The 12,844-nt window shown below is 42.8% G+C and overlaps 1 protein-coding gene across 3 annotated transcripts in view; it reads right to left on the bottom strand.

Moving 5' to 3' along the window:
- Positions 1 to 12,844, bottom strand: part of LAMA3 (laminin subunit alpha 3) — a 241,599-nt gene that overhangs the window by 154,571 nt on the left and 74,184 nt on the right. For all 3 annotated transcript variants that reach the window (XM_082640137.1, XM_082640134.1, XM_082640135.1), the window contains exons 9-11: positions 10,836 to 10,926; positions 8,785 to 8,916; positions 7,342 to 7,404 (exon numbers count right to left, since the gene is read on the bottom strand). In XM_082640137.1, coding sequence (XP_082496263.1) covers positions 7,342 to 7,404; positions 8,785 to 8,916; positions 10,836 to 10,926 — 286 coding nt within the window. The remainder of the gene's footprint in view (positions 1 to 7,341; positions 7,405 to 8,784; positions 8,917 to 10,835; positions 10,927 to 12,844) is intronic.

Here is a 12,844-nt window from a genome sequence, read left to right as displayed (position 1 = left end):
AACACACTTTCTTCTCAAGTGCTCATGGAACATTCTCCAGGATAGATCATATCTTGAGTCACAAATCAAGCCCTGGTAAATTTAAGAAAATGGAAATTGCATCAAGTATCTTTCCTGACCACAACGCTATGAGACTAGATATCAATTACAGGAAAAAACTATAAAAAATACAAACACATGGAGGCTAAACAATATGCTACTAAATAACCAAGAGATCACTGAAGAAATCAAAGAAGAAATCAAAAAATGCCTAGAAACAAATGACAATGAAAACACGGTGACCCAAAACCTATGGGATGCAGCAAAAGCAGTTCTAAGAGGGAAGGTTATAGCAATACAATCCTACCTCAAGAAACAAGAAAAATCTCTAATAAACAACGTAACCTTACACCTAAAGCAATTAGAGAAAGAAGAACAAAAATACCTATAGTTAGCAGAAGGAAAGAAATCATAAAGATTAGATCAGAAATAAATGAAAAAGAAATGAAGGGAACAATAGCAAAGATCAAAAAAACTAAAAGATGGTTCTTTGAGAAGGTAAACAAAATTGATAAACCATTAGCCAGACTCATGAAGGAAAAAAGGCAGAAGACTCAAATCAACAGAATTAGAAATGAAAAAGGAGAAGTAACAACTGACACTGCAGAAATACAAAGGATCATGAGAGAGTACAACAAGCAACTATATGCCAATGAAACGGACAACCTGGAAGGAATGGACAACTTCTTAGAAAAGTACAACCTTCCAAGACTGAACCAGGAAGAACTAGGAAATATAAACAGACCAATCACAAGCACTGAAGTTGAAACTGTGATTAAAAATCTTCCAACAAACAAAAGCCCAGGACCAGATGGCTTCACAGGCGAATTCTATCAAACATTTAGAGAAGAGCTAACACCAATCCTTCTCAAACTATTCCAAAATATAGCAGAGGGAGGAACACCTCCCAAACTCATTCTATGAGGCTACCATCACCCTGACACCAAAACCAGACAAAGATGTCACAAAAAAAGAAACTACAGGCCAATATCACTGATGAACACAGATGCAAAAATCCTCAACAAAATACTAGCAAACAGAATCCATCAGCACATTAAAAGGATCATAGACCATGATCAAGTGGGGTTTATCACAGGAACACAAGGATTCTTCAATACACACAAATCAATCAATGTGATACACATTAACAAACTGAAGAATAAAAACCATATGATCATCTCAATAGATGCAGAAAAAGCTTTCCACAAAATTCAACACCCATTTATGATAAAAACTCTAGAGAAAGTAGGCATAGAGAGAACCTACCTCAACATAGTAAAGGCCATATATGACAAACACACAGCCAACATTGTTCTCAATGGTGAAAAACTGAAACCATCTCCTGTAAGATCAGGAACAAGACAAGGTTGCCCACTTTCACCAATACTATTCAACATAGTATTGGAAGTTTTAGCCATGGAAATCAGAGAAGAAAAAGAAATAAATGGAATCCAAATTGGAAAAGAAGTAAAACTGTCACGGTTTGCAGATAACATGATAGTGTACAAGAGAATCCTAAAGATGCTACCAGAAAACTACTAAAGCCAATCAATGAATTTGGTAAAGTAACAGGATACAAAATTAATGCACAGAAATCTCTTGCATTCCTGTACACTAATGATGAAAAATCTGAACGAGAAATTAAGGAAACACTCCCATTTACCATTGCAACAAAAAGAATAAAATACCTAGGAATAAACCTACCTAAGAAGACAAAAGACCTCTATGCAGAAAACTATAAGAGGAAGGGTAAGCTGTGACAAAGTGAAAGAGCGGCATGGACATATATACACTACCAAACGTGAGGTAGATAGCTAGTGGGAAGCAGCCGCATAGCACAGGGAGATCAGCTCGGTACTTTGTGACCGCATGGAGGGGTGGGATAGGGAGGGTGGGAGGGAGACGCAAAAGGGAGGGGATATGGAAACATATGTATATGTATAACTGATTAAATTTGTTATAAAGCAAAAAAATAAAATAAAATAAAATTTAAAAAAAAAAAAAAAGACTAAGAAAACTATAAGACACTGATGAAAGAAATTAAAGATGATACAAACAGATGGAGAGATATACCATGTTCTTGGATTGGAAGAATCAACATTGTGGAAATGACTATACTACCCAAAACAATCTACAGATTCAATGCAATCCCTATCAAACTACCACAGGCATTTTTCACAGAGCTAGAACAAAAAATTTCACGATATGTATGGAAACACAAAAGACCCTGAATAACCAAAGCAATCTTGAGAAAGAAAAGTGGAGCTGGAGGAATCAGGTTCCCTGACTTCCGACTATACTACAAAGCTACAGTAATCAAGACATTATGGTACTGGCACAGAAACAGAAATATAGATCAATGGAAAAGGATAGAAAGCCCAGAGATAAACCCACACACATATGGTCACCTTATCTTTGATAAAGGAGGCAAGAATATACAATGGAGAAAAGACAGCCTCTTCAATAAGTGGTGCTGAGAAAACTGGACAGCTACATGTAAAAGAATGAAATTAGAACACTTCCTAACACCATACACAAAAATAAACTCAAAATGGATTAAAGACCTAAATGTAAGGCCAGACACTATCAAACTCTTAGAGGAAAACATAGGAAGAACACTCTATGACATAAATCACAGCAAGATCCTTTTTGACCCACCTCCTAGAGAAAGGGAAATAACAAAAATAAAGAAACGGGACCTAATGAAACTTCAAAGCTTGTGCACAGCAAAGGAAACCATAAACAAGACCAAAAGACAACCCTCAGAATGGGAGAAAATATTTGCAAACGAAGCAACTGACAAAGGATTAATCTCCAAAATACACAAGCAGCTCATGTAGCTTAATATCAAAAAAACAAACAGCCCAATCCAAAAATGGGTAGGAGACCTAAAAAGACATTTCTCCAAAGAAGATATACAGATTGCCAACAAACACATGAAAGGATGCTCAACATCACTAATCATTAGAGAAATGCAAATCAAAACCACAATGAGGTATCACCTCACACTGGTCAGAATGGCCATCATCAAAAAATCTACAAATAAATGCTGGAGAGGGTGTGGAGAAAAGGGAACCCTCTTGCACTGTTGGTGGGAATGTAAATTGATACAGCCACTATGGAGAACAGTACGGACGGTCCTTAAAAAACTAAAAATAGAACTACCATACGACCCAGCAATCCCACTACTGGGCATATACCCAGAGAAAACCATAATTCAAAAAGAGTCATGTACCACAATATTCACTGCAGCTCTATTTACAATAGCCAGGACATGGAAGCAACCTAAGTGTCCATCGACAGATGAATGGATAAAGATGTGGCACATATATACAATGGAATATTACTCAGGCATAAAAAGAAATGAAATTGAGTTATTTGTACTGAGGTGGATGGACCTAGAGTCTGTCATATAGAGTGAAGTAAGTCAGAAAGAGAAAAACAAATACCGTACACTAACACAGATATATGGAATCTAAAAAAAAATAAAAAGGTTCTGTTGAACGTAGGGGCAGGACAGGAATAAAGACACAGACGTAGAGAATGGACTTGAGGACACAGGGAGAGGGACTGGTAAGCCGGGACGAAGTGAGAGAGTGGCATGGACATATATACACTACCGAATGTAAAATAGATAGCTAGTAGGAAGCAGCTGCATAGCACAGGGAGGTCAGTTCGGTGCTTTGTGATCACCTAGAGGGGTGGGATAGGGAGGGTGGGAGGGAGACGCAAGAGGGAGGGGAGATGGGGATGTATGTATACGCATAGCTGATTCACTTTGTTATACAGCAGAAACTAACACAACACTGGAAAGCAATTATACTCCAATAAAGATGTTTAAAAAAATTTAAAAATAAAAGAATGAACTATGCTACATGTGCTTTGAGTATGCAAAGATTCATTCCAAAAATAGCCTCTCAGAGTTTGTGTAGCTGACTTCAGGCCCAACTAACCTATAAGAATGCAAGGACATTTATTTTAGCTAAATAGTTAGATATTTGCCTAGTAAAATCTTTTAGGATAATTAGAAAGTTATACTATTTTTTTTAGAAAAATGCATCACTATTATTAACATAACATGGAATTAGTATCTGCAGAAACTAAAAAAAAAGAGTAAAAGAAAAAAGAACAGTGGAACTTCAAAGGAACAAATACATAAGAAATTTATAAACAAACTTTAGGAAATTATATGTATATATGGAAAACTTTAAATAAGATATTTAACTGGGGAAAAAAAGATCTAGGGGTGAAACACAGGAATTTATACTTTGTAAAAGCATGGGGTTCTAAAACATAGCCCTGTTTAAGAACCACTATATCAGAAAACACAAAAGCATTAGTGAGCCTTAATGAAATAAAATTCTCTGGGGTGGGAGGGACTTGGTATCATCCAGTGCTGTGTATCTCCTGGCAGTTGAGATGTCTGTGCTTCTAATGTTCACTGCCAGAAGTTAGGCCCCAAATTGGGTGTTTTTAAAATGCATTAGTGGAAACCAAATTGAAGTGGGTATCTGTGCCTTCAAATGCCCAAATAAATCTAACTGCACTAATTGAAACTTCTTTTCTCGAGGCTGTGTTCTGAGGCTTCCCTCATATTTTGTAATAGACGTCTGAACTTCCCTTCAAGTTCAGTTAAATTTCCTTCCCTGAAGTCACCATCAATCTAGTTGGGGAGAAAAAAGAATGGGATAACAAAGGGATTACTGGAAACAGACCAGAAATGAAAGATCTAAAACATGTTTGTGGAAGGAAACCAGAGATGTGTGTCATAATCCAGGCTCAAAAGTTGAGTCCCATTCTAGTCAAATGACAAACATTTAGGCAAGCACTTGCTGATACCCGCTGTGGGCAGGATACCACGGCAGGTGCTATGGGGATTAGAAAGCGAGTCAGGCACAGCTACCGTCCCCAAATGACCAAGTGTCTGATGAAAGCTAAAGACAATACCCCACATAATACCCCAGCACCATGGTCTGCTCAGAGGAGCTGGGTGTGGGCAGGGCACAAGCAGGAAATGGCACAGGATGGTAAAGTGGGTCACGTGAGAGCTGACCTCAGGTGAGCCCTTGTGCTGCCCCAAATCCCGTGACACTCCCCAAGCCCATTCACTTCCCCGCGTTCCTCTTTCATACCTTCTCTCTCCTCAACTCCAAGGCCTTCTCCCCAGCCTCAGTTTCTGCCCCCATCTTGATTCTTATTTAGCAAAGAAAAAGAGAAGGACCAGAAGAGAGCATCCACAGGCTCCCGCCACGGGTCTGCAGGCCCTTGCCCAGCCCGTCCCCGCGCTCCGCCTTCTCCTTTCTGACGGCCTTTCCCGCTCAACAAATGGCACCCCCTCCCCTTCGCTCCTTGTGTGCTCCATCCAGAAGCCAGGGAGCCACCCCCAGTCCTCTTGCTCTCAAAGTCCACCTCTGCCCAGCAACCCCCAGGCAAGTCCTGTGGGTTGCACCCTCAGATTATATCCACGGTCTGTGCACTGCTTGTCATCTCCACTGACACCTCCGGGGTCCCAGCCACCACCATCTCTTCTTCACGGATCATCATCGTGATGGCTTCCCTGCTTCTTCTCTCCTCCTCCTACGGTTGGTCTTCAACACAGTTGCCACACCCCAATGCAACGTTGTCTCCCTGTGCCGAACTCTCCTGGCTCATCAGAGTAGAGGCTATGTCCGCACAGTGGCTGACGAGGGCCTGCAATCTGGTCCCCGGGTTGCCCCCCTCACCCCTTCCCCTTTGCTCACTCTGCTTTCACACCCCTGGTCTCTCTCTGTTCAGGGAACACCCCCAGCATGTCCTGCCCCAGGGACTTTGCACTTGCTCTTTCCTGCATCTAGATGCTTCTCCCCAGACACCTGCAGAGCTCAGCCCTCAGCCCCCTGACGACCCTGCTTAATCATCTCTTCAGCGAGGCCTTCCCTGACAACCTACTTACATGTGCAAACCTCACATTCCTACCCTCTCTCTCTCGGCCTTATTTATTCCACAGCACTGATGGCCGACGCACCTGGAGCTAACATACTGTTGTAGAACCTGAATTCCTTGACCAAGGATGGGCCTCCAGAGACCATGTTCTTGTCTGGCCACCAGTGCCCCTTCCCTGCCCACTCACACTCCAGACGCACCAGGAAGAGGGGTCCATGTGCTCCCAGTGAGATGAGCACATGACCATCAGGCCTTTCCCCATCCTGGGGGACGAGACCAGGTGGGTTACCCAAGCCTGACCCAGATGGTCGTGGGCTGTGTGCATGCAATGTGCCGCACCCTTCTGAGCGTGCGTGTCCCTGTGAGCACCACTGTGGGTTCACATAGCCAACTGCTCACAGCTCCAGAATCGAACCCAAAGGCCTGGAATACTCTCATATGGGTTAATTTACACCTACAATGTGGATGACTCCCAGTTAAAAGCAACACCTTGTGCAGGACACAACCCTGCATATCATAATCTATCACGTTAGTGATTTTACTTGTTTGTATACTAAATATGTTATTGTAGGAGTCACCCCCACCCCCGACTGAAATATAAGCTCCAGGAGAGTTGGGAAATTCGTTTCACTAAGTCCCCAGCAGCCAGAACAGTGCTATGCACATAGCAGGTGGCATAAAATACTTGCAGAATCAGGGATTAGGTAGGTGTAGCATCTCTCCACCCCAAAGGCTGCTTCCTGCATCCCCCTGCCACTCTCTTCCCTGGGTGTTTTTCTGGCTGCAGGAGCTCCTCTGACCCCCTGCAGGCCGGGCCCAGAAAGTTAATGCCCCAGAGGTAGCCCTCCATGCACATCAGGTGACTGAAGTTATCCGTTCCATTGGGATAACGCTGAGCAAGTTCTCTGCTGCCTCCCAGAGTTGTTCCGAGGGCTGCAGCTCCAGGAGCTACAGCAGGACCATGCCCACTAACGCATCTTCATAAGGGTTTCCTTCAATCTCAGACTCATTCCTTTACTGATGTTTCCTGGTGTCACCTCCCAAATTAACTACTTGCACTCAATTCTTTTCTCAGAGTCCCTTTATGGAGAACCAAATAACACAGCAGGCAACTGACCGCTACTGAAGGTTTTTGAGCAATTTAGCAACATACAATCTAAAAACTCTTCTTAGTCTCCATCAGGTGGTGCCATTGCAAAGGACAGACTGGAGTAGAGAATGGTGGGAGGTGAGAAGCCCAAATACGACACACCTGCAAGGCACCACCATGGTCCCATGAGGATGACTTGAACTTGGACATAGCCATGTGCACAGGAAGTAGAAAAGGGATATGGAGCATAACATCTTCACTGAAGTTAAACCAAAAGAGAAGTTACTTGCCTTTTATATCTCCAGCTACTGGATCTTCTGAACTTGGTGTAGAAATAGGGAAAATGGGAATTCCTAGAAAAATAGTTTATCAAAAAATACAGAGAAGGATGATTAAGTAGACAGTAAAGTAAAACATTAAATTGCACTACCTAGGAAGACGCCCTCTCAGACTTAGTGAAAGCAGCATGTGGAAACTAACTGAAAGAAAGGAAATGTTGCTACACTTAAAATGCATCTAGTAATAGAACCAGGATGGTCAGACATTCTGATTTGTATATTAATGAACAGAAATGGATATTTCGTGCTCACAATAGCTCAGACATTCTAATTTGTACATTAATGAACAGAAAGGGATATTTCGTGCTCACAGTAGCTAAGTCCCAGTCTAGCAGGGCTGAGCTGGACTTCTTTAGTATCTTTATTGTTTTTTAATGTAGCATTGAGACTAGCTTTTTAAAAATGTTTTCTTTCAAGTCTTTTTCCCTAAAACTTTGCTTATGAAAATGCAATTTCTGCTCAGCCTCCATCCAGTCATTATAGATTCTAAACTGATTGAGCCCTGATTCAGTGTCACTATGTTTGGGCTTAAAAACTGGTTCCTTTAACTTTAAGATGATCATGTAATTCATCCTCCAAACTGGGACACTTGACAGTGGAAGTGGGTGCTCGTTTAACAATGACCCTGGGACAGCAGGTGGGAGCCAGGACACGTGCACTCCTGTCCACAGAGCCCCACAACTCAACATGCTTTTCCGGGGATGGCAGAGTTGTGAGGTGGGAATGGGCAAGAACTAACGCGGCAATGGGGTAGCCTCTTCCTGAGAGCGTGTTTCTCCGTCCTGACCCCAAAGTCCAGGTTTTACACTAATTGCAGAACAAATAGGGTCATGGCTCTTGGAACAGTCTGCACAGCCGACTTCACACACTCCCCTGCTCCACGTTCTACGCTGTTTCTAACAGACACGTATATTTCTCTCCAAGATGCCGAGATGTTCTCTTAGATCACGGCAGTGGGATAAGGTGAGGGCTCTACTGTACAGTGGGAAAGAACAGACACATCCCCCCGGCCACTGGAACTACAACACACACTACGTGTGCCCACGCGAACATCTGGAAGCCCGCGACATTTACTCTAGGTGTATGAAGGAAAACCCCACACATGGATTCCTATTACGTTGAAACTGCCACTATCCGACCCTTTGACCTGCTGAGATGGTAATGTCTATGGCACAGCCTAACACTTTGGAGATAAATAACACTATAAAACATACTTATAAAAATGTAATGTTCCCAACTTTGGGGAACATTTTCACACAAATAAAACCTTCCTGGCCCTATTTCTGTCCTTCTACCACCCCCCTGCCCCATGCCTGCCATGCACTCAGGGATCGATGCACAAAGCCCAGGTCAGCGCCAAGAAGCCAGGCCTCTCCTTCCGCCGCTGGGACTTACTGGAGCAAACCGGGAAATGGTGGTAGCCAGCCGCACACTCCTCACAGTGGTCTCCGCGGAAGTTGGGCTTGCAGGTGCAGCGGCCCGAGCCCTGCTGACAGTCCTCCGCGTGGTCGGGGTGACAACTGCAGGCTAAGAGAAATCCCCAAGAGTCCGTCCTTCACTGCACCTCTTAAGGCAAATACGTCCTAATCCTTCTCAGGCAATGTTTACTACTTCATCATTGGCTTCCAGGGATTCTTGAAAGGGCACAGCCTGTTTTCCACTTCACACCTGGTTGATGGTTTGCATTGACTGAACCCCATGGACCCTCAGAGACAAGCTTTAATGAGCAGTCACACCGAGAAGTTCTCGAGGATGTGGTTTATTACACTGAGCACCGCCCAGTTCACCGTGTAGGGGGCAACCCTGCACAAGCCACCACCGGAGGGGCGGGGTGGGCGCATGCTATGGCTCCTGGCAGGGCTGTTGGGCATAGCCTCTCCCAGCTATGAGCCAACTATGAATGTCCACAGAGTGGTCGTCATTACACAGCTGTGATGTGGACACAAGTGTGGGATGCCTAGACATTGATATATGATCTGTGCACAGTACAGCAAGATCGTGCCCGTAACCCAAATGTTAGAATCAAGTGATACAGCTCAGTGAAAGCAGTTTTTGCAACCAGCCTGACTATTGGGTTTGCATTCCAGAGGGACACACTTGGGTGTAAAACACTCGGGAACCCCCTCACTTGGGAGCTTCCCTTGACCTGGCAAAAGTCCTCACCTTGGACAGCAAAAACACTGTCATAGCTCAGCTGAGTCCCTGTCCTGTGAGGAACTGGGAGGCTGGAGAAGTCGTGAGCACCAAGCAACCCCCTAGCCTGGCTTCTCCTGGTGTCCTTTGCTTAATTTGTTTAGGATTTATGTGTCCTGTGGATTCTTTATGCTAAGCCTCTAATATCTCCACGAGACCACTTCAGTGATGAAGGAAGAAACGAGAAAAGTGATGGAAAACTGAGGCTCCTAATAAGGCATGAGTTTATTCACGATGTCCTGTTTTCCTTTGCCAAAGCTGATTCTTCGTGGGCACAAGATAAATCATGGGCATACTTCATAGGATGATGTGGAAAAGCAAGGGAAAACAAGGACACACTTTTAGTAACTAAGATGCCCTACAGAGGAACAAATCAGAGTTTACACATTCTTTGGATTTTCATGCTCTCAAACATTAATGATATGATGAATGAATTTGGGGGGGAAGGTGGGCACAGAAGCCAATTTCAGGACTGGAACTGTTTTCTAACTGCCATAGCCAGAGAACATAAAAGAACCAAATAAAATACACATGCAGAAAAAAGTCTATAATCTGATCTATGACTGATAATTCCACAGGAAAAAGAAAACAGTGGCATTCTTCTGTATAATGGCAGTGGTATGTTACAGCAGCGTTAGACAGATATGAACTATACCCTGGACCTACCCATTAGTAGTTCTCTCACCTGGGCCAAAATATTTAACTGCTCAGACCCTTTGATTTCTTGATATCTAAAAATGAGACTAATAATACATTATCTTAAGTTTGTCATGATAATTAGATAAGACATTTGTGAAATTATTTAGGCAATGCCTTGCATATAGCAAGTGCTCAATAAATCATAACTATTTTGAATATTATGACTATTATTACATCCTTGTGAAATCATTACTATGTTGCCTTGAGTCGAATTCTGATGAAATTTAAAATTACCGGAGATCATAGAAACGTGTCAAAACAACAGAAAACATTTGTTGCAGGCCTAGTATGCGACAAGCCTAATGCTCAGTATTTTCCTAGGTGGTTTTGATTGCATTTCATTTAATCTTAGAGACTAGATTATCATTTCCATTTATATATATGAAATCTGATTCTCGGAGAGACTATGTAACTGCCTGAAGTCACACAGCTAGTAAGGAGTAGAACCAATAATATGAAGACAGAGAGAAAATGAAGGAAATTACTAGCCAATCAGAATTTAGCCTGATGACCTCCCTGAAGTCTAAGACACACTAAGTTGGAATGAAACTTACGGATGCAGCCGTCGGGGGCACGGACCGGAACGCCGTAAGGGCGGTAATAGCCCTTAGCACACTTTTCACAGTTTACACCAGCTGTGTTATGCTAGAAAGAAACAAAAGAAACTTAGGGGGAAGAGTAGTGGACAAGCGCTATTCATCCAGAGAAATAATTCTGTCATACACAATTGTAATGTAAAAGTCACCACAAAAAAAAAAAAAAAAAAAAAAAAAAAGCACTGATCCTGACCTTGAATCTCTAAGATTTACCACAGGACGCTGGCTTGAACTTGGCTCTGGGATTTTTTTTCCCATTGGAAGAGGAAATGAGGGTAAGTTCCATGAACTGGACAACCCAAGTTTTCCTCTCTACCACTTAATGAAGCACCTGACATTTGAGTGAGCAAAAATTCTAGAGGACCACTCTTCAAAGCTTCATTCGGTAGTGATGAATGGATCATACATCACCCTTAGGTTTAACCCAAGGAATAAAGGGTTATGTGTGTATTTTTATCTTCTCCAATTTTGGAAAAGACTGCACGTACAGATCCTCTTCTCTTGTCATTCCAAAATTTTATCTCTGCTTTAGTCTGAAACCATTTCTCAAACATTTCCGCTACGGGAATGGAAAATGTAGGCATGTGCTTCATACACAGAGCTCATTTTAAAGTACAATACAAGGCAGGCTTTCATATTTCACGGCTAATCCTTGTAATTGCCAGAAAATCAAATTACCCAACATGCATCATCAATTTCCAAGAACTATATACCATGGATCTAGCTCAATTCCACCTCTCTCTCTCTCTTTAATTTGGAAACAATTAGAAGGACAGTGTTCTTTCACTAATGAAAGGAAAGGCAATAGGAAGTTAAAAAGAACAAATATAACACACTGACTTAAAAGGAGTCTGCATAGAAACACAGAGAGGAGAACAAAGACCCTTTCTGTATTCTCTACCCTTTTAGATGATTTTATTAATTACAGAATTTTATTTATTACCACTCCTTGTCCTGCGGGCTAAAATCTGAATTCACTTTAACATTGAGGTCTAAAACCATACTGGCCACTTCTCTGACCTAAGGTTTACATGCATAAACATCTTGGACAAAGGGGAAACAGCTGTAGTCCACCCTCTCTTCCATCAAATGCCAATGAACCTCTCAACTCTGTTGTTTGCTACTGTGGCTTATAATACACAGAGTACATCAGGTTAACCTTGGCTCCCAATTTTTTTCCCATTGGAGTAGGAAATGAGAAAAAGTTCTCTCAAGTGGGTACCCTGGGTTCTCCCCTTTACCACAAGGTTTGTCTAATGAAGCACCTGCCACAAAGAAGTTATATTTTTAAAACACAAAGAACAGCAACAAATCACCCTAAGAATACCTGTAGTTTGCCTTCAAGTTTTGGGTGGTTCTCTAGGACCCGCACCACCTGAGGGCAAGATACACCACTTATCCATGGACACCAAGGTCATGGTTGGACCAATACCAGACGGAGACTCAAGGACAGTAGTGGCTCCAGATTTCAACGTTGGAGGTACCTAGGAAGCACTCTTGCCGGGAGGAGTGGGTGTCTGGATTTGCATACGTACGACACAACACGAGATGAGAAAGCCTCCATTACCCAAGCTAAAGAGTGGGGTGGGCACCGATGGGATCTGTGCAGGAGGTAAGCCCACCCCCACCTACTCCTTTTCCCTTGGCACCATCTAGAGAGGCTTTCTAAGGAACGCCCACCTAGAAACCTCAGGCCCTGCTCTGATAATTCTCAGGTCCTAATTCCTCCAAACAAAACTCTTCCTACATGCTTTTCAATCTTCAGTTAAACGCCATCTCTCTCTGACTCTCTCTCTTTCCCTCAATTCCTTGACCACACCTACAACACTGTTGCTGACTTCTACTTCCGTTAACCTCAAGTACAACAAGACTATTGGCTAGTCCACTCGTTGGCCACACTCTCCTGGGAAGACCCCATCTGATATTCCATCTGAAGGTCAAAGTGATCTGGCCTCTGTGACCTCTCT

This window comes from Mesoplodon mirus (genome assembly GCF_964341445.2).
Source record: "Mesoplodon mirus genome assembly, chromosome: 13".
Lineage (NCBI taxonomy): Eukaryota > Metazoa > Chordata > Mammalia > Artiodactyla > Ziphiidae > Mesoplodon > Mesoplodon mirus.
This window is presented reverse-complemented; position numbering and strand designations above follow the sequence as displayed.